Source organism: Leptonotus elevatus, chromosome 3 (assembly GCF_054856555.1).
Source record: "Leptonotus elevatus isolate MCC_2025b chromosome 3, RoL_Lele_1.0, whole genome shotgun sequence".
NCBI classification, from domain to species: domain Eukaryota; kingdom Metazoa; phylum Chordata; class Actinopteri; order Syngnathiformes; family Syngnathidae; genus Leptonotus; species Leptonotus elevatus.
The window spans coordinates 14,192,456-14,220,146 of NC_141241.1; the positions used below are offsets into that span (position 1 = coordinate 14,192,456).

Sequence of the window (27,691 nt, forward strand, 5' to 3'; positions counted from 1 at the left end):
GGGAGTTCTTGGGGAAAGTTGTGAAACCTGTTTTCCTTTAAACAACTTGGCTTCTCACTCAGAGTTCCATTTCCTCTAAAGGTGTGGATGTGACATGTCTACGGATAGAAGCACCTCATCAAACTTAGTGACGGGAAAGAGGGTAAGTGCTGCGAAATTAACATATCGTAAGCCTGATAGTAAAGTCACATTTTAGTGTTCTTTTAAGGAAAACAAACAAAATGTCCAGTTGCCTTAATTCAGCCTTTGCGGATTGTGACAATACAATAAATTGAAAATGTTGCTATTTGGCTCAATCTGGTCGTTTTAAGTGTAATTTTAGAATTATGAGATTTCTCTTGTGTTCACTAAATCTTAGGAAGCTACATTTTTATAAAATGTCCTTGTGGCCTTCCTCTAATCGCTTAGCCTCAAGTAAAGAAAGAAAAAGTATAAAACAGTAAATAAACCAGTTTGACGCAACATTCTTGATCCTTCCCTGTTGTGTGCTGTACTCAAGTCACATTCTGACTGTAAGCGACATTGAGTTCACAGTGTCACCTTACTATGTTTTGTTTTTTCCGCTGTCGGATTACTTACGTCACAACACAGATGTCACGGGGTCACAATTTGAGCGAAATGGTACCGGATGTAGACAGTGGATGGGCTCCTCATGTTTTTGATCCCAGATGAGATTGAGCAACTTGCATGTGGCATCCGGTTTTCAAAGTATTTGTACAAACTACCACCTAAAAAAGATACAGTAGCCTACTTAGCTCATGCACCATTATCATGACCAACATTAATATACAGTGTTTAGCTTGTACAATGCTTACACTGAGGGCTGTTTCGAATATTTTGACCCCCTCACAAAAAAAAGTGTACTTAATGAAATGTCCAGGGCATGTACTTCGACGTTGAATGTATTTTTTTGGTCCAAATTTTGCTCAATTAGTCTTTATCAGATTATTTGATCTATTTTAAGAGAGTAATTTCAAGTAAAACGTTGGTTGAAAACATCGATTTAAATAGCAGTATGTTCTTTGTTTTTATAAAGGGTGTTCTTATCCCATTTCTTCTTCTGTTTCTTTTTTTAAAATGTAATTCTCTTTAACTTGGAAGATGGTAAATAAACGTCAACGAACCTTTTTATCGAGGATGCAGCACATTCCGTCTGAGGAGCTCCTCACGTTTAAATCCGCCATGACGGTACTAATTAGGCCATGAATATTGAATGAGGGGGGAGGAGACAGTTTCGGGGTACGTTGATGTTTGTAGGACTTTGCGTCACTTGTTGAGAGTGAGGAAGAGGAGGAGGAGGAGAGGAGTGCATGGCTTCTCACTGTCACTGGAGAGAACAGCAGGTAACGCTCTGTATTGTGATGTGATCCTTTGTCAAAAAAAAAAAAGGAAAAAAAGTTCCGGGTAGACGTTCTGTTGATCTGTGTTAAAGACGCTGTTGTGTGATTTATCATCTTTGCATAAAGATCGATCATTAACTGTATAGTAGTAGTAGTAGTAGTAGTAGTAGTAGTAGTAAATGTTAATGAATCATTGATTGACTTGCATTGTGGGAATGGTTGATAGACATTAGTAATTTTAAATTAGACCGATATTAGGCACTAATTAGAGCTTCTTTTTAGTGGTAGTGATGATATTGGTTCCTTGACATACGACAGACCCGACTTGCGAGTTTTTCAAGATATGAGTCTGTGTTGGGACAATTTTGTTTACAAGCATACCATTTACTGCAAACATTTGAGATAACTCAACTTAACTCACTTCACAATACACAACAGTTAGATATGGTGAACAATTCCATGAAAAAAGACACTTAAAAAATCACAATTCATCTGAATTGCCAAAAATGACCCCACATTTGGTATTGTACAATATGTACTGTATTTGCCAATTAAAAAATGTATTTGGGTATTGTAATGCGGTATCTTAAATGGAACTATGCTGCTGTTGTGTGACTCATTATTACCTAAGTTGGGGCAGTTATTCTTAACCTAGTTGGAGGGACTGAACCCCATCAATAAATAAATAAATAAATAAATATGGGAGAGTAGCCTTTTTATCAAGTCTGGCTGTCTTCACTTTGAATTCAGAAAGTGTGTTCTTGTATTCTCCATCTCCGTGCATCTTAAGGAAGCGTTCCTTTAGTTTTGAGAGGTAGCTAGTTGGCATTGCAAATCATGCAGTAAGATGCTGACTCCCATCACTGAACTATTTATAGAGCACTTTAAAACAACCACCGCTGTTTTCTTAAGCTAGAGCCCAGGGGCAGCAGATACGATGAAATCAGCAGAAGCCCCAAAATTGAACCCTGTGGAACACCAGACCGACCACCTTCTTTATTTGCTCGACATAGTAGTTAGTATGAAGGGATTAAGAAAACACAATGATTCACTGAACGCCTGGGGTTCGAATGAACCCAGGCTGAGAACACGGCACAAGGTGAAAGTGCCTTTACACACCCGCTCCTGATGCAAGGGTTCAAATGTAAGCGGGCCAATGGCAGTGAGTCTACAGTTTGCCTTGGCAGTTTTATCTCACTTGTTCTTGCATGCCAAAGGAATGAAGATGATCTGCACACCGGCTGTTAATGGCCTGATGCCACACAGTGTGCTCGCTGTGCAGCATGCTTCAGGTCCTGCTAGACTACTTACTGCAGTTATAATGATGATGATGATGATGATAATACGGCTGGTCTTGTGAAATTCACTAGGGGGAAAAAGCCTCTTGTGTTGATGGCATTTGTCTCCCTCTGCAATTATTTACCTGCTCTGCTGTGTGCAAACACTGCTGCACTCTCGCTGACTCATCTAACTGGTTCAGGGTTCAACGTTAAGCCTTTTTGGGTGGGCATTGAGTAACCATGAGCCAAGATGTAGTGGCCCTGCTGTCTTTTCAGTTATTGTCCGCATATTTTTGGACATACTAATTTGGCAACAAAGCAGCATCACTTTGCATCCTTGCCCTTGTTGTTCTCGTCCACTAGTATGAATCTATTAAGGCTAGCAACGATCAGGCTAGCCGAGCTAGCAACATGAGGCTAACCTTTATAACTTTAACTTTATTTTTTTTAAATTTATTTATTTATTTATTTCTTGCATCATCAGTGCATTCCTGTTCTGCCGGGTTTTTCGATGATAAAGGTCTTTGGGGCCGAAACAAAAAAAATCACGTTTGGGCCATTTTCTGTGGCTCGGTTGCGCCATCCTCAGGCCACCGCTAATGTCGAACCCTGTGGTTTCAAATCGTAGTCCAGTATGAGCAATGAGAGGTGGCAGAACACAGCCAGGTTCCCTGGATTGTTTTGACCCACACATGACCCTCGTTCATACCTCGCTTCTCCTTCCTCCACTCTTATCTTTTTTTTTTTTTAAACAAAGGTTAATGGAAATTGATCAAATCCGGATTTATGCTGTAATTAGTAATCCAGGGAGTCCTGTGGATTATCCAGATGGCCCTAAATTCTAATTGAAAGGATTTTAATCTGATAACATCGCTAAGTGTTATGTGTAATGTTAGATTTGTGTAATTTCCGCGTTGAAATGAATGGAATCATCAATCTTTTTAATAAGAAAAATAACACCGGGGGAAAACACAGCAATGATATTTTAATAGAATTTAAAGAAGTAAACTGTTTTTGCCATATTTTATTCAATGGACATTGTACTGCTCCTTCTTGAGTGGATAAATTGGATCGCAAAGATGAAAGCACCACTACAATAGTCAATCTGTTATACTTTACATAAAACATCAAGAACTATTACCCGTCTTCACAAAAAATAGCAAATTTATATTAACAAAAAGATGCCGCACCCTGACTCTAGTTTTGTCCAAGGTTTCAATTTAACTCCGAGTCCGCCCGCATGCACTTGCTCCCCAAGCATCTGCTTTGTTGTTGTGCTCACAGATGGGTCATAATAGCATTTGTAATGTTGTGTTGTCATAACACAGAGCGGAGTGGCTACCGTCAGGGACAGTGATTTATAGCCCCAGGCTGCTGACCACCCCCCGTCCCCTAACATTTGCTTAACTGCCTTAAGATGCTCCCTGTGGTGACATGAAAGCTACGCTGACATCTCATGTAGGGACGCTCTGCTTTCTTGTGATGACCGGCACTACTGTTTAAGACAATTGACTTTAAAGCTCAGACCAATGAGATTTGCAGTAAGAGGGTTGTTGTTACCCATTTTTTTCTTATATCATTATTTGCAAATTATAATTTTGTTTCATTTCCACTACGGATTTAAAAAAGAGATTTGTTAAGTAATTGAGCATCACAAAGTATTTCGATTTTGTGGAATACGTTGTATAGTATAGTTGATTGTTTAAAAAAATATTAAGTGTATTTATCCCTGGTAAAAAAAAATTGACTCCTTCCTGACTATTTTATGCCATCTAAAATCAATTTGAAAAAACATTTCAAAATCAAAAGTGATTGAGTTTAAAAAGTTTCCAAGTAGTAGCAGTAATGAGTAGCCTGGAGCAGCGATTCCCAACCAAGCATCCTTGAGCCACGCTAGCTCGTGAAAATTGGTTGCGTGCATTGCCTTTGATGTTAATGTTGCCCTTGCCAACATGGCCGCCATTTATACGCATGACTGTTAGCCGGTCTGCTACCGCGTGCGTATCTAGTCTTCATATGTGTGGTTGGCACTTCTTGTTTACTAAAGTGATTGGAAGTGGTCTGTTTGGACCGTGGTGCTGTCTGGTGCATGTGCTAGCAGCAATGAAGACCACCCACGTTGTGGAATACAATATTAGGAGGACATCTCTTGGAAGAGAGGTCTAACAGTATGGACATTGTTTCTTCATCCTTCAAGAACCACATTGTTTTCTATTACAGTGAAGTCTCTGAATTCGACACAATTCATTCCAGGAGGCTGTTCCGATTATGATTACATATTGGTTATGTTAGTAAAGTATAGAATTACTTTTTAATGGCTGAGAATTCATCAAATTTTAAATACTGTACTTATAATGTTTTCCAATTTGGCATTGTTATTTTTAACTTCATTAACTCATTCACTGCCATAAATTCGTTATTATTATTTTTTAATTAAAAATTAGGGGCGACAGACGATTAACATTTTAAATTGTAATTAATCGCATCACTAGTTTAACATTTTATCCCACTTTAGTTAACAAGAGTATGAAAGCCTAGAATTTTTTTATTGTATTAGAACAGATATAAAATTTGTGATTAATCGTGAGTTAACTAGTGAAGTCATGCGATTAATTCCGATTAAAAATTGCAATTGCCTGACGCCCCGAAAAAAAAAAAAGATTATTAAAAATTAGGGGCATCAGGCGGTTAAAATTTTGAATCGTAATTAATTGCATGACTTCACTAGTTGACTCACGATTAATCACAAATTTTATATCTGTTCTTAATGTACAATAAAAAAATTCTAGGTTTTCATACTCTTGTTAACTAAAGTGGGACAAAATGTTAAACTAGTCATGCGATTAATTACAATTTAAAATGTTAATCGCCTCTCGCCCCTAATTTATACTATTTTTTTAAAATAATGAATTTATGGCAGTGAATGAGTTAATGAAGTTAAAAATAACAATGCCAAATTGGAAAACATTATAAGTACAGTATTTAAAATGTTATGAATTCTCAGCCATTAAAAAGTAATTCTATACTTTACTAACATAACCAATATGTAATCATAATCGGAACAGCCTCCTGGAATGAATTAACATAGGTGGAAAAAAATGTTTAAACTAATAAGAATAGTTAGAAAGAATTTTTGACGTCTATAACCGTCAATGGCAGTGAATGAGTTAAACCTAAAAACATTCTTTGATGAATGAAATGAAAACACAGAATTTAGACATGGACTTCTCATTGAGAGACAGAGGTACAGGAATGGACTAACCTAAGTCTTTCAACACTCCTGTCGTCCGTCCTTTAGAGCGAGGCATGGCTGGGAAGCCATTCCGGGCCACCCAAATCTGGGGCAGCATCATCTCCAACCTCCACACTCACGTGGAGGTCAAGCGCCGGCGCCACAATCTCAAGTCCTACCAGGACTGCTTCCTGGGCTCCGAGGCCGTGGATGTCGTGTTGGCGCACATCACCTTGAATCGCTTCTTCGGCGACGAGGCGGTCCCTCGCAAGAAAGCCGTCCGACTTTGTCAAACCCTGATGAACTCCAAGGTTTTTGAGACGGTGGGCGTTAAAGTGTTTGGCAAGGAAAAGAAGCGGGACACTTTTGAGGACAGCAGCTGTAGTTTGTACAGGTTCCCGAGCCCGCAGACGGGCTTGTCACCACTAAACAACACCAAGTCCAGCTCTACGGTGACCATAGAGAGCGGCTATGACTCTCCAGGCATAAGCAGGAACAAGAACAGCTACAGTCCACTGTGTGAAAGGTAGTAAAATATTATTCTATTAATATTATACTGAAATATACTGTAATATGATATGGGATGGATTTTGTGCTTGTCGACGTCGAACGTAAAAGTATTGCTTTGGCGCCATCTTGTGGTGTGTTAGTGTCAAGGAACTAATGTATGTGAAGTGAGGGGAAAAACGCCCAAAAAGTATAATGACAATTTTGCGGAGTTAAACTAAGCTGATCACATTCTTTCTCTATTTACCTCAATTAGTTGAATGAAAGAGTAAAAAATATTACTAATAAACTCTAGCCACGGCCATTAGTTTCAATATACAACATTTATATTGGCTTCTTTTATTGCAGTGTTGAATTAATCAGGTCTTAGCAGAAATATTGTATTTAAAAAATATATTAACTCATTCACTGCCATTGACACCAAAAATTCAATATTATAATTATAATATACTATATCTATTAGTTTCACATTATTTCCCACTTTTATTAGTATGAAAACCTAGATTTTTTTTATTGTACATTTAGAACAGATATCAAATTTGTGATTAATCGTGAGTTAACTATTGAAGTCATGCGATTCATTACAATTAAAAATTATAATTGTCTGATGCCCCTAATTTTCTAAATAATCTTTTCTTTTCTTTTTTTTAATTAGGGGCATCAGGCGATAACATTTTAAAATTGTAATTAACTTATTCGCTGCCATTAACGGCTCTAGACGTCAAAAATTTATTTGAACTATTTCTATTAGTTAAATTTTTTTTCCCACTTTCGTTAATTTCTTTTTTTTAATCTTTTCTTTTTTTCAGCCAATTACAATTTTCATTGTAATTAATCGCATGACTTCACTAGTTAACTCACGATTAATCACAAATTTTAAAACTGTTCTAAATGTACAATAAAACAAAATTTCTAGGTTTTCATACTCTTGTTAGCAAAAGTGGGGGGGGGGAAACAAATAGAAATAGTTCAAATGAATTTTTGACGTCTATAGCTGTCAATGGCAGTGAATGAGTTAATCACATGACTTCACGAGTTGACTCACGATGAATCACAAATTTTATATCTGTTCTAAATGTACAGTAAAAAAAAATCCAGGTTTTCATACTCTTGTTAACACAAGTGGAAAAAAATGTGAAACTAATAGAAATAGTTCAATTTTTGACGTCTATAGCCGTCAATGCCAGTGAATGAGTTAATGGAAACAGCTTAAAGCAGGTGCTGTAATTTGTACGATTGTAAGGAAATAACCGCAACACAAACATCGTGACTGAATCAAGCTAGCGTACAACAATTTGTCTCCTCGAATGTGTCCCTGTCACTCCCCTTCATCAAATCCCACTTCCCTGGCTGATTGCCGTGACGTAACCAGACAAGAGGTGCCCATCTACTTCACTCACTCCCCCGTAAGAAGAGGCAAAGCAGTGGAGGACGTGCTGAGAAATCTCAACCTGAACTTGACCGTCACGCCTCAGATGATCAACTTGGGCCTCTCACGCCAGCGTACGTAGCTGTCAAAACCATAAATGATACGAAAAAGCCACAGTATTTGTCCTTCCTATTTTCGCAACTTTCCAAATGCTCTCCGCCGCAGTGGTTACTGAGGTGTGGCACCAGCAGGCCGTGTGCAGGCTCCTTCAGTTGATTGAGCTCCCGCTGCTGGAGAACTTACTGGATAGCACGGATGCCTCGCGGTCTTCTTCTTTGCACGACAGCGACTCAGACCTCCTGTTGACATCAGGCTACTTGGATAGAGAAGTGCTGAAGGCCTTCAGTGAGGCACAGTAAGTGGCCATTCCGAGGTGAAAGCCGTTCGTTTACACACGTCACTAGCATTTTGGATTCTGAGCGACTCCACACGTTGAGGAAAAAAATGGTAAGGTTTACAATATTTTCACAACAATGATATAAGTCTTCTTGTTGTAGTACCAAGACGGACCCGTGAGAGGCAGCATGGTGCCAAAGGGCAGCTAGAATGCCGTGAAATACAAAGAAGTAAAAGTAGTTGCAGTAGAAGTAGTACGAGAAGAAAAAAATGCTAGGCTAACTGTTAGCTTATCAAGTAACTGCGTTAAGATTGCAAACTTTTTCTCATCATTTTTATTGTGTTGAATGACTATACACAAACACTTTGCTATTTCTGTCAAAATCAATCAGTCATAAAGATTTGCGATTTGACTAATTAAAGTTTAACGATTATCATCACGATCAGGGATTTACTGTCCAAGACACAAGGTCCGCCATAGACCGAACAGTGTGAGTTAAGTGGACCATGACGAGAAATTACAGAAAGACTGCAACCCTGTTCGGGTTTTGTGGCACCACTTTACAGTATATTATATATTTTACTGTATTATTGTTTTCATTGAGCCACAAAAATATGGAGTGAATGTCAATCAATCAAAATCTTTTGTGAAAGCTAGCTCATTTTTGATTGGCTGTTAATTTTGCAACACTATTCACCTGATTCAAATATTGAATCGCAGCAAAACTAGTTACCGAGCACCGCACGCTATGCGACAGTTTAGTCTGGTTCGGCCATGTTGCTCTAACATAAGTTTAAGTTACCATTGACAAATGGGGTATATGCCACGGAGGAGGCGGGACTTCCGACTTCCTGGTTTTCACTCATCAGCATTTTTCCCGCTTCCTGTTTACGACGTGTGGGCCGCGTCCCAGTTCGTGCGCTTCTGCCTTTGTGCCCCTTGGTTGCGCGTTCCCGTCGACGGGTGCGAGTACGTAGTGTGTCTGTCTCAGTTGTCCGAATAATAGTGCGCAATGATGCTAATTCCAGTACTTTAATGCTGTATCATGCCTACCTCACAAACAAAACACACTGCATATTAGATTCTCTTATAAAAAAGTTGAAGTACAACATTGTCCACTAGCAGTAGATTCACTTCCACAGCTATATAAGATGGCTTCCTTTACAAAGATACAAATTTTGTTTTGATAAGCGTTATTGTGCTATTTGTATGATTTTGGTTATGTTATGAAGCTACACAAGAGGGTCAACATGTGCGCTAGGGATATTTCATGAATTCCTCAAATTTCCTGCTTACAGCTGTGTTAATTTTAAATCCCGACTGCTTCCTCTCCCCCAGGGCAGATGAATGGATGTCTGGTGCCGTGGACTGCCTGGAGTTCCTCCCCGACGATCACGTGGTGGAGGTCAGCAAAGGTCTGGCGGGCTGCGCCAACGACCTTGTCCAGTGTAAGAGGCTGCTCTACCAAGTCCTGACTAAGCATTACGCCCGAGCCGAGCAACCGCCGCTCCTCATCAACCACGTGTTCGACATCCACTCGGGCATCTCGGAGTTACTTGGTGAGGAGATTTCTTTTTAATACAGCCAATACCTGTTTATAACTTTCCAGACTTACCCGCAGTAGGTGAAAAAACAAAAACAAAACGCTATATAGTGAGCCGAGACCAGTATTCCCCTCCAACACACTTTAAACATACTCAAATGTAAACAAAAACACATTAAAAATAAATGTGCATTAGCTTAATGCTAACAGGAACATTAGGCTAGCTTAATGCTACAGGCTACCCTTACCAAAAAGAAGTACATTTAAGTATGCTTGAAGTATACTCAAAATTAGTAGAGTATATTCCCAGTTTACTTTTCTTGTACTTTTTGGAAGTATACTCCACCAAGAAAATGTTAAGTGTACTTGTAAGTATACTAAAATAAAAGTTTACATACTGTAGTATATACTTTAAAGTACTTTAGAGTACTACACTTTAAACATACTCAAATGTAAACAAAAGCACATTGAAATAAATGTGCGTTAGCTTAATGCTAACAAAAACCGTTAGGCTAGCTTAATGCTACAGGCTACCCTTACCAAAGAGAAGTACATTTAAGTGTGCTTCAAGTATACTCAAAATTAGGAGAGTATACTTAGTTTCCTTTTCTTGTACTTTTTGGAAGTATACTAAAACATATACTAAAAGTTTACATACTGTAGTATATACTTAGAAGGCACTCGCTTAGCAAGGAACCAAAATTATAGGTTGCATTTATTTATAAAGCCCTAAAGATCATGTGGCTGTGTCAATTCAATTCTGTGGCGGCCGTGGCTCATTGTGAAGCGTCTTTGAGTGTCCAAAAAAAGCGCTATTGAAATCGGATGCATTATTTTTTATTATTATTAATTAATTAATCACTGGGATTTTTTGCTGTAAACTAAACTGTGGACGTAAGTGTAGCACAAAGTATACTTTCAAGTATACTTAATAGTGTACTTAAATATACTATAAAGTATACTTGCATTTTATTAATATACTTTATAATATACTTAAGTATACTTCTAGGTGTACTCAAATGCTCCAATTTAGTCCCAAGGAGTTTACTTTTAGGACAAGAATAAGTACACTCGAAAAATAACAGAACAGGGTAACAGAAATGATCACAGCTGTAATGCTAATTGTAAACAACTGCTACTTCAACACCCACGGAGCCGCATCACATGCAACTAATGAGAATTCTTCTTTGAATATTTGAACATCAAAAGGAAAACATATAAGTTTGCTCGCTAAATGGTAACAAGAGGCGAAATACCGGATCATTGAAATTGGCGTGGCTGTTACGGTAATTTTAAACCTTCAAACCACTGCTACTTTAACACATACTGAGCATAGTCACATACAACAAATGAGAATGAAACATTTTTTTATTGAAATGCCAAAAATTTCATCATAGAGTAAAACATTGCTAACAGGCATGTAGCATCTGTCACTTCTATTCCACCAAGTACTTTTGCTATGTGAAATTTCAATTAGCCCATATGATTATTTGCCTATGAGTCATTCCACCACAGTGCAGCGCTAACAACTGGTAAGGAGGACTTAATGTCCCAAAAAAATGTTTTGCCTTAAGTATCGATGGTTGGTATCGGTAGCCTCCACGAGCGCATGAGACTTTGAAATAAGGCCGTTATCAGCCCGATACCGCAACCTGGTATTGGTACTCGCTCATCCCGAGTAAAAATCGATCAAACTAATCACTTCAAATCCGTGCTTGTGTACGCTTTCCTCTGCCTTGTGTCCTCGCCATTGATGTGTGCGATGTGTCCTCAGTAAACGGTAAACTGGAGCAAGCTCTGGAGGCCCTGCAGCTCAGCCTGAAGCTTCAGGACTCCCGCTGCAGGGAGGAGCTGCGGCGGCTGCTCAGGTTCATGGCCATCGCCGCTAACGCGCAGGACATCAAACTCCACAGAGAGGTGTGTGCCGAGAGAGTTTTTGGATGTTATCTATTTGAGAGAGGAAAAAAATCCCATAAAGAATGCAGTAAGTGGTCACGTAACAACTTTAACTTGGATCTTAAGGCATTTCAATTCAACACGCAGTCAAATAAATGGGGATAATGAGTAAGAATACATTAATAATGGTATCAAATATGAATCTTTTTGATTGAGAAGGGTAAGTTTGTCAAACATGTCGCTACTCCTCATTTAGATCGAGAACCGAATGGCAGTGAAGAGGTCGTTCTCCAGCGCCATCGTGTACAGCAGAAGACTCTCCAAAGGCAAAGTGGACCTGATGCTTCTGTTTATGATGGACAACCATTGCGATCTGTTCAAAGTGAGTGTTCTGTATTAAGGGTGTGCCCAAAAAAAAATCGATTCTCATAAGAATTGCGATTCTCATTTAGTACGATTCAGAATCGATTTTATTTAAATTATTTGAGACTGTCTTCCCTTTGTTTGTGTGTGCCTTTATTGGGAGCACTGTTCATGTTGTACCCAATTTGGCCATTTAGGGGCAGTGTGGTTCCACGCGGTCTGATACACTGTTAAGTTGTAGCCACATTAGAGAGTAGAAGGAAAAAGTCTTAATCACGTTATTCCAATAAAAGTTGTTTTTTGCAGCGTGGAGCCGTTCTTTTGAGTGATAGCGCACTAATTAGCATTAGCGAGTCAGACTGGAGTAGATCATTACGATTCCTTAAACATCTTTAAAATTGAAGCAAAAATCATTGTCAATCAAATCATTGTGAAGCTAAAATCGCTCTTAATCGAAAATCGATTCTGAATCGAACAGCACCCCCCAAAATCGGAATCGAATCATGAGACATTCAAAGGTGCCCACCCCTATTCTGTATGACGGCGTGCTTGATAACAATCACAGGAACAGCTTAAAACGAATTGCATATCTCTTCTTAAGAAAAAAAAGAAAAAAAGACAAGCTTCCAAACAGGAAGGAGGTAATAAACAGTAATGTTATGTAAGAGAAGTGCAGCGGAAGGAAAGATAATAATGTGGCTTTTGTTTGTGCTTTTCATTTGTTTTGTTCCTCCATTTGATCTGAAGTAGAAGTAAAAAAGTATGTCACAATAAGATGACTCTGGTAGGTAGAAAATAAATGACTGAACTAAAGGTAATGTAATAAAAAAATGCATTTGTTTATAAATGATCATCTAATTTTAAGTGACTATTTTACTGCCATCAGGTTCCTGTTTCACTGCACAAGATGGTCAGCGACAGATTAAAACATATTGTTAAAGGCAAGGATGCAGATATGATAACAGGTATGCAGATTTCACAATCGACTTGACTTCATTTAAACAAAAATATTTACTCTTATTGTTGCGTCACCTTCCCCTCTGTAAATTCAGGGTCGACATATTGCACAAGACAGAGCGCAAAGGCTTACTCGGAAAATGGAGAAAAACACACCAAAGAGGAATTGTGGTCGTTACTGCGGACAATCCACGAGAATCCCAACCTGCCCGGCAAGGAAAGGAGACGTCTGCTCGCACAATTCTACAAAGGCCACCCGGACATTTTTGTGCAGTATTTTGGCAATAAGTTATCAGGCATGAACATGTTGCTACAGTGATATTTATAATTGGTGTAATATAATGTACAGAGTGGTTGTTAATGTGAATATATGTGGCCTTTGTGGAAATAGTGACTGTGAATGTGATTTTTACGATGTGCCGTAATTTCCAGACTAATGAGCCCACCTGAATATATTGTAAGCCACAAACGGTAAATAAATTAGCCACATCCTAATTTAAGATGCGTGTTTTAAAGCAGGTGGAAAAAAGTAGCGTCTTATAGTCTGGAAATTATGATAGTTGATATCCAAAAAGTGGTACAATTTGGTGTATAACCAAAACATTTGGGGGGAAATATCGATATGCCTCAAAAGTCAAACAAGGCTGTCAAGAAAGATCTCAGCTAAGTAAGCATTTATAAGGTTTTGCTTCTTCTTTGACTTCTTTTTGGGATTGCCATCGTGAACAAGAGAACGGGAAATGAAAATGACTGTGATTTGTGAAAATCCAGCTGTTCAGTACAGCATGAGCAATACAACCTTGAGTATATTTAATCTTTTTGTTACAGCGTGTTGAAGTGTATTTTAGAATGTATAAGGTTAAGACTTCAAATGTTACTGTGAAACTTAAATGTTAACTGAAGATTTAAAAGTTTTATTGTCGTTGGCCCCAGAACAAATTAATTTGCTTTACATTATTTCCTGTGAGAAACTTTGTTTTGAAACCTGAACAAACTGCAAGTCAATCAGCGTTCAAAAACAATTCTCGTTCCACTTTGTTGGTTTCCACTTATTATTAATATATTGGGACAGATGGCCATTACAGGTGGCAAAAACTGATTAGAAATAAAATTTGCCTGGAACCTTTTCATCTACCAACCAATCTGGCAGAACTAGTCCAATCTGAGGTGAAGGAATGAATCATTAGCTAGGCCCCAACCCCAATACTTTGTTATAAATTTTTAAGCAGGACTAAGCCAAGTGTGCTTTGTGAGAAAAGTGTTCCAAAAATGCAGAGGAAATGGCTGCTTTGTTAGTAGGTTAAGCACAAACTATGAAACATTTTTGATTTCATAAAAACAAATGTTTATCATAGTCAACAATAGTGTAGCCTCGAACCTGTATAACTAAATAAAGTTTAGGTTTAGTGTGTATTTTCTATTCTTCCGTCAGTCAGTGGCTTGTTGAAATGACCGTGGTCATTGTAGTTCTAGACTAGAAAGATGTCAAACACTGCCCCCTAGTGAGCATGGCGAGCATGAAACATCTGAATGGTACAGTAGTTTGTATTGCCCAATAATGGGAGAGTCGAGAGTGGGAAATCAATTGTCTGATTAGCGACCATTTCAGTTTTTATCGAGTCTTCTGAGGACAATATGACTAACTCATTCACTGCCATTGACGGCTGTAGATGTCAAGAATTCATTTTTGAACTATTTCCATGAGTGAAACATTTTTTTCCCACTTTTGTTGACAAGAGTGTGAAAACCTATATATTTTTTTATTGTACATTTAGAACAGATATCAAATTTGTGATTAATCGTGAGTTAACTAGTGAAGTCATGCGATTAATTACGATTACAAATTTTAATTGCCTGACGCCCCTAATTTATAATCTTAATTTTTTAAATATATATATTTTTTTTAAATAATAAAAAATAACTAGTGAAGTCATGCGATTAATTACAATTAAAAATTGTAATTGGCTGATGCCCCTAATTTAAAAAGAAAATAATAATAAAAAAAAGAAAATAAAAGATGATTACAATTACAATTTTTAATTACAATCAAAACTTTAATCGCCTGACACTCCAATTGTTTTTTTTATCACGTCAGGTGAATACATTTTTTCATTGTAATTAATCACATGACTTCAATAATTAACTCACGATTAATCACAAATTTTATATCTGTTCTAAATGTACAATATATATATATATATATATATATATGTAGGTTTTCATACTCTTATTAACAAAAGTGGAAAACTAATAGAAATAGTTTCAATGGATTTTTTTACATCTATAGCCGTCAATGGCTGTGAATGAGCTAATTATACACTATATTGTCAGCATATGCACAGCAATTGTTCAATGTAGTTGCAAGGCTAAACAAAGACGAAAAGACACAAATGTGGACTTAATGTACACTTTTATTGAAAGAGATCATCTCCTCCAGTTATCTAAAAATATTTGCCATCACTGGAACAACACAAGGCCAAAAACTGAGCTGTTTGCCACAACCGATGAGGGTTGGATTAAAAACTTTGTACAATATCGGTCAGTCTTTCAACATAAAAACGCAAGGACACTCAGGCTTAGGTTGTGTGTGTTTGGCTGCTGTACAGAGGTCAACGTCAGTCAGCGCAACACTCCCAAAAAACAAACGTACTACCTCCTTTGGCCGCTTGTTACATTCTTGTAAGGTTCACACCGCTGTGGCCGATCTATCGAATCCTCTTCTGCTGGCGAGCGCGGTAGATGTCGTGGACGGGCGGGGCCACCGCTCCTTTGTCGTCTTCCTCGTCCGAGTCGGCGTTGGGCCTCTTGAGTGACTTGGTGGCGGCGTGGTTCTCCACGGCGCCGTTGCCCTCGCCGCCGCCGTCTGGCAGTCTGCCCGTGATGAGTTCCACGGCAGCCTCCACAGCTTTTGAGGTGGAAGGAAGAGGGAGATGAGTGCATACAGCAAGCTCCTGCATAGTCGTTGGTAATATAATAATTTGACGGAACATTGGAGTGATTTTTGCTAGGTTTAATTATAATGTGTATTTGCATCATCTTTGTTTGATATGTTCCTTTTTGTGTGCAGCTACTAACTGTGTGTAAAAGCAACAAAGTGAGTTTAATGACTACTTACTGCATCGTCGTTTTTGTCAAATGAGTGCATGATTGTGCGCGGTGTTGATACTTTGCTAATTATTAGTTGTCTGTGCTACAAAGCAAATCAATCAATCAAAACAGAGTAAGAGTCTCCATTTTAAGTCCTTTGCCGCCATCTTGCGGCACCTATCGGGAATTACAACCCCTTTTAGGAGAGGTGTCAATTATTCAGGATTTTTCATTGTACTCAAATTTTGAAATAAATAGACAGACAGAGTGATAGAGAGCTAGATAAAGAGAGAATGAGATAAAAATAATAATTATTATAATAAAAAGAAAATAGAGACAGGCTGATGGTCGTCTTGACTTACTCTCAGGAAGTGTGCATCTCCTGAAAGTATCAATGAGCTCATCCACTTGAACAAAAGGACCCTGCAAAGCACGTCCCCCTTTTAGCATACACAAACACAACAAAGCAGCAGACCACTATGGACATGCAATATTACTGACGGTGAAACATGTGGGCGGGGGAAGCAGCTTCATTAAAATGACTGCCACCGGGGGGACTGGGAACACTCCGCCGGGTACGGGGTGAAGGCCTGGAGCTGCGGACATAAACAACATGCGGTCATGAACACAAAACATCTTAACTCATTCACTGCCATTGACGGCTATAGACGTCAAAAATTCATTTGAACTATTTTTATTAGTTTAACATTTGTTAAATTGTTTGGGATTTATCACAAATTTTATATCTGTTCTAAATGTACAATAAATTTTTTTTTTTAGGTTTTCATACTCATGGATAAAGTGTAAAACTAATAAAATCACTGGCAGTGAATGAGTTAAATGACAAAAGTTAAGACGCTTATGAGGTACCTGCTAGGTGGCGCGGCTGGAAGGGGATCATCTGATTGATGTCCGGTTTAGGGTACTCCGGTTTTCGGTCGACTTCGTCCTTCTGCGTGGGCGCTGAGGGCGCCGCTACGGCCTCAGGAAGCAGAGCTGCCAGCTTGGCACGAGACACATCCTACAAACACAGTTTATTTACAGAGTCAGATGCAGGTGGTAAATTCAAGGCCCATGGGCCATGTACGGCCGTCCAGGTCATTTTATGAGGCCCGCCCCAATTTTTCCATTGACTTTTGTTGTTATTTTATTGTGTATAATAAACAAGCAGTGCAGCTCAGCTATAGCTAGCAGACATCATGGCCATCTATATGATTTTGGCAGAACATCATACTAATTTTAAACGTTATCACACAAATGTGAGTATCAGTATAGCGCATATATATATATATTAAAAAAAAAGCTATCTGCTGTGGCATTTAAACAGCTTCTACCAAACTTTTTAGATGATGATAAAGCAATAAAAGATTCCATTAGTGGTTTTATAGCATAATTCACACTACTCAAAGTGTGAATTATTCATTTTATATATTAAAAAAAAGACAATTTATTGATGTAATTCCTTTGAAAATACATGAAATCCGCTCCTTTTTACACAAAAGACAAGCCGTTTGCTTCCTTACTGGTAACCAATGCGATGGTCGAAGAACACACCTTGTATCCCAGAGCCTTGAGTTCACTCGTGGAGCAAGGATACAGGTCCATGAACTTGTATCTATCCACGAGCAAGGCTGTCTCTTTGCCCTCGTACTCCTCCTTGAAGGCGGTGAAACGGCGCCGCTCCACCTTCAGAATACTGGCCAGGTCGCCGATGTTGCTCTCGAAGGCCAAAAAACGAGCCCAGATCTCCCTGAGAGGGCAGAGAGACGGAATACAAGTCGATCAAAACAAGGCCGGTGAGAATAATTGGTCAATGAGTCTGAAGATTGCTTGTAATGTACCCCGACTTCTCCGGTGAGAGGTTTCCTGAGGTGAGGACTCGTTCAAACAGCACTCTGGTGTTGTTATCCTCTGTAGGGAAAGTAGAAATATAAAAATCTATTCCATGACTATGGGGAGTGGCAAATGATTTTTAGGGAGCAAAAACACTTTAATTGCAAATTAAATTAATTATCCCAAAATTAACAAAAAAATATATATAATTAATAAAAATAATTCAAATTAAATTTACTAATAATATAATTAAATTAAATTAAATACAAATTCTTACTTACAAATACAAAATTTTAATTGATACATTTAGGCAAGACAGAACCTACCATTAAGGTGCGAGAGGTAATCGATGTATGCGAGTATGTACTCTGGAATGTCGCCATATTTCTTCAAACCCAGCTCAAAAATCTTAAAGGCCACAGATTTATCCTGTTGGGCATGAAAGACAAAACATTAGGCTGATTTTTTTAAGCATTTGTGTCACCTTGTTACCATGACAGACGCGCATCACCTTGCTGCAGTAGTACTCCATCAGAGCAGCGGTGACGTACACGTGATGGCGCGTGCGCAGATCCTCGCGGGCCTTTTTGAAGATGGTGCGGCCCGATTTGATGCCCTCCGCCCTCCTGGCGAACTTCATGTACTGTATGTAGACCAACGTGGGGTCGATGTCTTCAATGGCCAGCAGTTTATTGTAGATGTTGTGCACTTTCTCGTGCTTCATGCGGCTCTGTCGATAGCGTAAAAGAAAATATGAAGGATCGCCTCCTGTATGTCTCAATAGTGTTTTAAAGAGGAGTAACAGTTCACTGGGAGACCCACTTCTTCATAGTCGGCAAATGAGAAGTAAAGAAGCATATTCTTCTTCAGTAGTGTCCCAATGGCACGCTCATATATGTTGGCGGCCTCGTCACTGAATAGCTTGGAGTTGTTCATGTCCTGAGAGAAACAAAAAGGAGCCATTAGTGGTCAGGTGATTGTGAATTATACATTTGTTTAGATACACCTTCATAATTAATTGTGAGCCGACCAGGTTTATAAGAGTTTGGAGTTTTGAATTCCATTTTAACTTGTGTTTTTCAAATTCAGTTAGGCTGAATGAGTTTTTACAGCAGGTTTACTTTTTTTCTTTTTTTGAAAATGCATTTTAGTTTAGTTTTTACTACTGGTAGTTTTATTATAAGTTTAAAAAAAAACAATATACCGGTGTGTATGAAGTTTTTGTTGAGTTCAAGACGATTTAGATACACCTTCACTGTGTATTTATATTTAATGTGATCCAACTAGGGTTAAAATAATTTGGGATGTTTCATTATTTTAATTATTTCATTTTGACTTTTGATTTTGAAAAAGTAATCAGAGAAAAAGGTGGCAATTTATTTATGTATTTATTGTATTATTTTCAAATGTTTTTGTTAAGTACATAACTCCAAATGTGTTCGTTAGTTGTCATAGTTTTTATGCCATCAGTGAGAATCTACAATGTACAGTCATGAAAATGAAGCAAATGTATTGAATGAGAAGGTGTGTCAAGATAATAAATAAAAAAGGGTCACTATGTATTGCGTAATTAAGTAATAAAGTAAAAGTGTTTGACATTCCTTATTTTCTTTGTGTGGACATACAGCAATACCAAATTTAAATTCAATTTTAAAATTAACTGAAAGATCATGTACAATATTGACAAAGGCAAAAATGAAGGAAATTAGTTTTATAAGCATAAAATAGTTTGAGCTTTCTATTTTTTTTAAATGATTTTCATTTTTATTAATAAAAATGTGGCTCCAACTTTTTTTGTTTTGTTATTACATTACATTGTGTTAAATATAATAACCTTGATTCAAAACTGGAACTCTATCAAAGATCCTGACTTGACAAAACATAACTAGTAAAACATAGTCAAAGCTATCCGGAATATATAATAATATACATGCCGAACTGTACACAAGTAACAGTGTTGTTACGCAACCTCGATTTGATCGACAGTGTCAGAGTTATTCATTTAAAATTATCTTTGTAAATGTATCTTGTCAATCAGAACACAGAGTACCGAATGTTTTGACAACCCTGTTATAATTATAACAACGTCTCGTACCCCTTTCTCTGCCAACAACTTGCTGGACTGTTCCAGGTACTGAGCTGACTCGTACCACACATCAGGATGATGGCCCAGCACCAGCAGACACTGCTCATAGGCAAACATCACTGTAACAGGTCAAAAAGTCACAAAGCTCAATTTCCTGCGGTGCTACAAGTTAAATAGCGCCGTCACACACGCAACTACATGTCATGGCCAATGAAATCACCTCTTTTTGTGATAAGCGTCTGATCTTCTGTGCGCAGCGGGTTGCTTTTTTCCCACTGGATGTACTTCTTCCACATATCCACCTGCTGGGCCTCCTGGGGGGAGTTTTGTGGCGGCACCGAGGGTGCGTTCCTGTCCAGCCCTTTCATCACCGTCTCGTACTCCTGCACACAACAGACACCCCCCGTTGATTCAGCAAGACCATCTTGACATTGAAGCAACCGCGGGTTGTTAATTTGTATTTTTCGCGGGTGCCTTACCTTCGCAACTCTCCTGGCGTTCATGTAGTCTCTGCTTCGATCCTCAATCATTTTCTTGGCCAAGTGAATATTGATTCCCTGATGTGTAAAATAACCGACCGTCAGCATTAATAGTGAAAACATATTGAGGCTTTACAAAGACTGATGACCTCACCTCCTCATATTTGCTATAATCTCTCCAGAGTTGCTCGATGTTAATCATGGGATTCACACAGCCCCTCTGGTAGACCCTCCGCACTGCTGTGATGCGCTGGTTCTCTGCGTATGAGCCCACAGCCTCACTGGTGGCACACAAAATATCATCAACATTAGTGTTAACTTATACGGTACGTACACTGATAACTGAAAGGGGAAAACATCACTCACACTCCCTTCAGGAAGTTAATGTAGTCTACCCAAATCTGTGAAAAATGACCACAAGGGAATTAGGGAACAGTAAAAAGTGTACTTTTAATGTAAAATATATCTACTGTACCTGGTATGACATAATTTCCATGCCAATTTTATCCAGGGCAAAGTCGTATGCCTGGGCCATTTTCTCCCTGAGGGCAGCAAAATGTGTCTTCAGTTCATTGAATATTCATCAGCAAGATTTACAGGAGTCACGCAAGCTTACTTGTAGCTGGGCAGCTTTCCTTTGGTCTCTCGCACGTACGCGAGGTAACATTTCCACAGGTCGATGTGCAACACTTTCATCAGGCATCTTTGAAACAACTGCAGTGAAGAGATTGACAGTTACATCCAAAGGCAAGAACCCCAGGGGAGGTCAAGACACACACCCGACATGTATGATTCATGATGATATGCCTCGCTTGGCCAATCTGTGCGGCAGGTAATTTGGTGTGCTCCGTAGTCGACTTGTGGCTGTTGTGATGGTACGTCGTGTAATTTCTTTATTATAATAATCACGGCAATATGTTGAGCAAAAAAAAAGAAAAAGGAAAGCGATCGTACAAATATTGGGCAATATTGATTCACGTGTAATGGAACGTACGGTGTTCCACAGGGTTCAATTCTGGGGCCTCTGCTGTTTCCATTGTATCTGCTCATCCCTGGGTTCCATCTTAAGAAAACATTAACATTTCAGTGATGGGAGTCAGGGTCCTAACTGTATGATTTGCAATGCCAAGTTGAGCAATTCTAGACTGGCACAACTAGTACCTAGAAAAACCAAAGGAACACTTCCTTAAGCTGCATGGAGATGGGGAATACAAGATTCGATGAAATAGCTACTGTCCCTGTTCGTTTTGTTCACCAGTAACACCTATACCTGTCTTGTATTTGAAGGGGAAAAAAATAAAAACATTTAATAAAGAAGGGTTCTGTGAATGCGCATGGTGGGGTTCAGTACCTCCAACAAGGTTAAGAACCACTGATTTAGACGTATAGGTGGCATTAATATATTTAAGTTTTAAAATTCATTCATTCATTATAGAACATGATAGATGCTCTGAGCAAATTCTTGGGGGGGGGAAGCAAAAAATCCAATAAATCATTTTGAATTTGACTCTGGGCTCAACAAACAAAAATAAAATAACAGGCTAGTATGTGGGGAAATCAAAACTGAGTGTGAACTTGCAAGGTAGAGGGTGTTGTTTCCTGAAATGAGTATATCAAAATAAAATTTCTTTCATGTTCCCTTTTATTATCAAAGCGCACGGCACCAGAATATGATAGGAACAAGGGAAATCAATAACAAAACATCAAAAGTGCTACAGTAGACTACATTAAACATTCATGAGGACATTTACTCACCTTTTCTACCTTGTCATAGTTTTTTGCCTTGACCTGCAAATAAGACAGATGTAAATGCAATATTATTTCAATAGTAATTTGAAATATTGTACGGCTTCCCGGAAACATGCGTTCATGCAAAATTGAGCACACACAACTCAGATCAACAAAGTGAAATTCACACAAGAATGACAAGTAATTACTTGTATAAAGGGGTTTATTATTGTCGTAATGTGGGGGAGATTGTGCCTCAAAACATGAAAAATGCCAGTTAGAGTGCAATGTAAATGTAATTTGAAAGGAAGGAGATAAAAAGTGCCTCTGAGGTGTAAGCTCTCTTGGAAGAGATTTCTTGAGCGACCAGTGTGAACATCCTTTGGGGTAGACGGTTGTTTTTGTCCTAACAACTCTCAAGATCAAAAAGATGCCACCATTCCAGAGATGTGTTAAGAGTGAACGTACTACAAAAATGCAACTTGAAATAAGATAAAGTCCACTGTTGGAGATTTCCTGGTTTTGGCGTGAGAAAGACAAGGCAGCCAGTGGAATTGAGACTTTTTATTTTATAAAGCCAAACCAAACCAATCTTATACAACAGCTATGTGATAATATAAAGTCATGTAAACAAGACAACCCTTTTACCATTGTATTTTTTTTCCATGTGAAAAAACATACTGAAACTAACAATCTTTGTTTTGTTGAGGCAATCTTTCTTACTTCTGCCCTCTAAAGATGTCATCAATTTCTGTGAGCCCATTTTAAGTAAATCCATTAAACTTGATTGGTAAATATATTAAACAGGGGGAAAATATAGCACACACACACACAAAGAAGTGTGAGCTTTATTTAATTTATAATTTATGCCTTAATCTTGTGACTGGGGTGGGCAGAAGTGATCAACCAATTAGTTGAGTGCACTACATCAATCAGTTATTGGTCTGAATGAAAACATGTCAGGTTTGGACAGTTGAATTACATCTTATAGAGACAACACCACAGATTCAACACTGGCATGACATTAGGATCATTTTCAAGAAAATATGTTTTCATGCTAGAGAAATAGTTTATTTTCCCAACACCACAGCTGAGCTAATGTTGCTGTGCCTCTTTTCACATTAGTGAGAGACGTATTTGTATTTATTTAGATTTAGAACTAAAGCTGAAAATTGGTAGAAATTCCTAACCGACACATCAAACTTCATTTGCACTGTCTATCTACACACACTTAATTTATACACACATGTATGAACTACACGTCCCTGCTCAAACACCATTTTTTTGGTGATATATTTTACAAAAATACAAAGATATATAATTTAAATTTTTTCCTAAATGTATGTGACCAATAACCTGCACATCTGAATTATAAAGTGATTGCAGTTTTCTTGAAAGAGCAAATTAATATTAACCTGAATTATGGTTGCACAACTAGGAAAATCCTCTTAAAAGTGTGATGTGACTGTGCAAAGAATAACAAACTATTCAAAGTGCCTCTGATTTTCCCTAAATGAATTTCAGTTGTTCGAGTGTTTCCTTTTTTATTGTGTTTTAACAAAACTCTGAAATTTGGACACGTTAATATTTCTCTCCACATTGACTAAGGCCCCACTAGTTATGGTGTTCTTTTTCTGACAAGCAGCTGCGTTTGCACCAAAGAAAAATGGCACCCCAAACACTTAACCTCAGTTTTATCAGACTGTAACACACTTCCACATGGGTTTTGGGCAAATTTGTTATGGCCCAATGAAACCAAGGATACATTTATTTAGTCAGGATTCCAAAAGGTATGTCTGACACAAACAACACTGCTCATCACCAAACCTAGAGTTGGCGGTGGCAGCATCATGTTTCCAGTCTCTTTTTCTTCAGCTGAAACTGAAGCATAAGTCAAGGCAGAGAACATTATGACCAGTTAAAAAAATAAAATAAAAATAAAAATAAAGGACGAGGGGGAAAAAAAAGTCAGGTAAAAGCCTACTAGAGCAACTGATTTTTTTTTTTTGGGGGGGGGGGGGGGGGGTCATTACTTACTCCCATTTAAAATGAGGTTGAATGACATTTATTAATTCGGAACAATTCCGTTTTCGGAATCTTATCTTCTTTTTTTTTATGACACACACACACACACACAAAAGGCATTTTGAACAGGGTGTGAACATTTGTTATATCTATTGTATTGCTCAATAGTGAGTGAATATATACACACACACACACACACATTATGGCCACATGCACAATGTACAAGACCAACATCAAATTCTCGTCTGACACGTTTGCAATTGGTGTAGCAGTCATATACCTCAATAAACACTGGGAAACTATTTGTGTCTAAATTTTCATCAAATTCTATCACCTACGTCAGACTGTGTGCACGCTTACTGGTACAAATCCGAAGTACAATCCAGAACCAGCAACCTTTAAAGTAATAGCCTTAAAGGGGTTAGTTGGGCTTTGCTGGCAGACCAGAGCATAGAGATTAGCCCACTTCAGATGTGCAGCCGTTCACTTCCTTGCTGACCATGAAATGGGGAGGGGGCCTAGTTTTGACATTCAACTCTTAATATACACCAGAGGTCGGCAAATGACTAAACAGTTTTGTTCAGCCTGGTGCTCTGTAAAGGCAATTCAAACTGTGAAGGGCCAACTGCAAGTTCCGCTGAGAAGAAAACACGACACCATGCCCAAAATAGTGTCATTAACAGCTGTAGTCCTGTCTTAGTGCAATCATGACAAACACAAACCAACCGGCAATTCACAAATAGACTGGCAATCCCAGACCAAAACACTAAACAAGTGACCCACCTATGTTCAAATACAGCCCATAGCCTAAAACAATTGTTGCAGGAAGAAAACCTTTAAGTGAGACTGCTTCTGCTGTGAATGTACTCAACTCAACTTTGTTTATACAGGCTAATTGGCTTCAATATCCTCAACACTAAAGCAAGCTGCCAAAACTATGACCTTCTAAGAAACCATGTTTTGACCTACATAACAGGTAGAATACTTTAAAAGGGGAAGTCTAGTCAAAAAATATGCTCGATGCGCCCCCCCAATAGTCTAAACACGGCATTCTGATTAATATTGTGTATGTGGACAATGTATTATTAAGCAGAAAGACCCACCCGTTTTTATCCATCTCAAGGGGCTACTATTCTGCCTTGTACTGCCACCACTTGCTGTTGACAGAAAATGACATCACAATTTTCCCAACACAATAATAATCAAAATGTAGTGGTAGTCCAGTGAAAGTGCATATAACATATAAAGAAATTGTTTTACTTGACTTCCCATTTAAGGAGGGTGGATAATCTATGGCCCTTAAGCCATTTTTGACCTACGACATCTTTCAATCCATCCCGGTTGCAATTCAAAAAACAAAGCTTAACAAAACTGTTAAATAGCCAACAATAAGCAAGAAATTTCCCTTCAGTGGGTTCTTTTCCCGCTACCTGCTTCCTGCGGTCCACTGGATCTTGCTGCAATGATGGCGTAATTTTCCCAAGATAGCTAATTATTTTTCTTTTACTTGTTTGGATGTGTTATCCACAAAAATGTGATGTTCCAGAGCCGATAGAAGCTGAAGACGACTTAAAACATAGACTAAATGCTTATCACAGGTGAGGTTTTTAAATAAATAAATAAATCACAAAATGTTTTCTGTGGCAGCCTGCATCATAAAAAATTGTAGCAAAACAATGAGACTGGTCTTTGTTCCATTCATTCAGTGGGAAGGTGGTGGGGAATGTCTCAAAAGCAGAGCATTTGTTCATCATATTCCAAAAGAAATGACACAGGAGGCAATAAATTGACACGACAAGTGAATAAAAGGCTAATGCACTCCAAATACCATTTAAATTGTTTTAATACTGTTGCAAACCAAACATGCAACAAATTCATTTTTACCCCACTTAAAAAGATATGACGAGGAAAATACCAATGGTTTTTCCTAGGAACAAAAAATAAACTACCATTTTAACGTTTAAAGGCACAATACTTAATAATAATTGTTAAATATTGGTGGATCGTATATTCTATGCTTGAACCAACAACTTTCAGCAAGTGGCTCAAATCAAGAATTGTGACTTTAAACCCCATCGACGTAGGAGACAAGTGTGAAAAACACATTGTTGATCATGTAAGGAAAATAGCATGCATACGAGAAAGAAAAAAAAGTATTAACCTCAGCTTCGATGAATAGTTTCCAGAATCGGCCAGAACTTGGAAACTGCGTGACAAGTCGTTCATATGTCTTCCTTGCTTTATCAATAGGTTGGTTCTAAAGTGGGAGAATGCATTTACATCCGCACAAATGTGGGGAAAATATAGGGTGTTCACAAATAAATAACCCCTACCCCATTAATATTTTAACCCCTATACAGTAATGCAACTCTTGAGTCACTAAACCTGTGCTTCTCGAATCAGAATGCTCCAAGCGTCAAGGTCATATGGGTTTTCTTCCAACTTCTTCTCTGCCTTCTTCACCTTCTCCGGGACATACTCTGCCGCTGTCTGCAGTGGAAGGACCAAATGCATCAAAGTGAATCATTATGCTGCAGAATGGAGAAGAAACCAAATATATACAATGCAGACAGTGATGGTGGATACGAGTCTGTGTCTGTTTGCACTGAAGTTAAAGCTTTGTGGGCACGTTTGTACTAAATTAAACACCACCCATTCATTCATTCAACCTTTCATATTTTATTAAAGTAATCTACTTTCTTGTTAAGATTTCACATCTAACAGTCATTCCTTGTCGCATACCAGTGCGCTTACATTTAACAGAAAGTGCTTCCGTGTAAATATTTCAGGGGGGAAAAAAAGGCTGGAGCAATGCAGCCCAACGATGCCATAGCGACAATGCTACCACGAGCTACACAATACAAAATAAGGCGGGCTTTACACGAATATAACAGTAGCTAAACGAAATTATTGCCATATTGCCACATTCTGACATAACCACGATACAATTAATTCACTTTAAAATCGATAATTGTCACAGCCAGGAATAATACCACGCGCTATTAGCAGTAGCATCTCAGGACGGGCCTATGCGACATAAGCTAACTTTACCTGGTCGGCTGCTGCATCTGTAGACATGGCTGGAAAAGTAATATGGGGTTAGAGAAGTACTACAGTATAAGGAACGATTAAATGGCAGCGTGGTGGCAAATTTAAGTTACAGCCCCGTAACACGCATTATCTTTAAACCGAGCAATCACGTTGCCCTCAAAGGACTCGCTGCTCAGTAACTAGCCGATGTTTTTTTTTTCAAAATGGCGAGAGATTTGACTTCCGCTCCGCGTCGCGAAAAAAACAATTAAACTTCCTGCCCCCAAACTTAAAAAATAAAACAACACGTTTCACAAAACAAAAACAAACAAACAAAACAAAAAACTAGAGAGAAATTATACAAGTTTTTGCCCCCCCCCCCCAAAAAAACTACATTATTACAATTCCGTCACTTTTTGACACTTCACACTTACTTCCTTTCAAACCATTGCAACTTCGACGAAAATCTAGGGCATCGGTGCTCCTTTTCCACTTTCCAAAAACAAAAACGCAATTTTAGTCAGAAATCCCCAAATTCC

The 27,691-nt window shown here is 38.3% G+C and overlaps 2 protein-coding genes and 1 long non-coding RNA gene across 5 annotated transcripts in view; 1 reads left to right on the plus strand and 2 right to left on the minus strand.

Moving 5' to 3' along the window:
• Positions 1–1,201, minus strand: part of LOC147177042 (uncharacterized) — a 14,680-nt gene extending 13,479 nt beyond the window's left edge. The window contains exons 1-2 of the long non-coding RNA XR_015094294.1: positions 1,125–1,201; positions 580–728 (exon numbers count right to left, since the gene is read on the minus strand). This is a non-coding gene — a long non-coding RNA (uncharacterized LOC147177042). The remainder of the gene's footprint in view (positions 1–579; positions 729–1,124) is intronic.
• depdc7a (DEP domain containing 7, paralog a) lies at positions 70–14,297 on the plus strand. Of its 3 annotated transcripts, none has more exons than XM_086070421.1 (9): positions 70–142; positions 5,919–6,378; positions 7,732–7,862; positions 7,954–8,143; positions 9,464–9,684; positions 11,443–11,585; positions 11,821–11,946; positions 12,814–12,892; positions 12,980–14,297. In XM_086070421.1, exons 2-9 carry the CDS (start codon positions 5,927–5,929, stop codon positions 13,201–13,203), a joined length of 1,566 nt encoding a protein of 521 aa, XP_085926547.1. In that variant the 5' UTR covers positions 70–142; positions 5,919–5,926; the 3' UTR covers positions 13,204–14,297. The 3 variants fall into 3 exon arrangements, with proteins under 3 accessions (XP_085926547.1, XP_085926548.1, XP_085926549.1); XM_086070422.1 differs by lacking the exon at positions 70–142 and adding an exon at positions 1,290–1,343; XM_086070423.1 differs by lacking the exon at positions 70–142 and adding an exon at positions 4,681–4,788.
• Positions 14,298–15,277: 980 nt separating this feature from the next.
• cstf3 (cleavage stimulation factor, 3' pre-RNA, subunit 3) lies at positions 15,278–27,389 on the minus strand. Its single transcript, XM_086070420.1, has 20 exons — positions 27,174–27,389; positions 26,508–26,612; positions 26,284–26,379; positions 22,125–22,157; positions 20,986–21,083; positions 20,845–20,911; positions 20,736–20,770; positions 20,524–20,650; positions 20,370–20,447; positions 20,111–20,273; positions 19,900–20,009; positions 18,627–18,743; positions 18,316–18,534; positions 18,131–18,233; positions 17,813–17,882; positions 17,526–17,721; positions 16,842–16,992; positions 16,473–16,567; positions 16,334–16,394; positions 15,278–15,789 (listed from the first exon to the last, which is right to left on the minus strand). Exons 1-20 carry the CDS (start codon positions 27,198–27,200, stop codon positions 15,590–15,592), a joined length of 2,151 nt encoding a protein of 716 aa, XP_085926546.1. The 5' UTR covers positions 27,201–27,389; the 3' UTR covers positions 15,278–15,589.
• Between the last annotated feature and the right edge of the window lie 302 nt (positions 27,390–27,691).

Bases quoted from the DNA above. Each gene is read 5' to 3' on its own strand.
- cstf3 (XM_086070420.1), bottom strand. From the start codon at position 27,200: ATGTCTACAGATGCAGCAGCCGACCAG. The intron at 18,234-18,315 runs GTGATGCGCGTC...CATGCCCAACAG, and splicing joins TGGAGTACTACTGCAGCAAG to GATAAATCTGTGGCCTTTAA. The intron at 15,790-16,333 runs GTAAGTCAAGAC...CCACCTCAAAAG, and splicing joins GAGATGCACACTTCCTGAGA to CTGTGGAGGCTGCCGTGGAA.
- depdc7a (XM_086070421.1), top strand. From the start codon at position 5,927: ATGGCTGGGAAGCCATTCCGGGCCACCCAAATCTGGGGCAGCATCATC. The intron at 11,586-11,820 runs GTGTGTGCCGAG...CTCCTCATTTAG, and splicing joins ACATCAAACTCCACAGAGAG to ATCGAGAACCGAATGGCAGT. The intron at 11,947-12,813 runs GTGAGTGTTCTG...TACTGCCATCAG, and splicing joins ACCATTGCGATCTGTTCAAA to GTTCCTGTTTCACTGCACAA.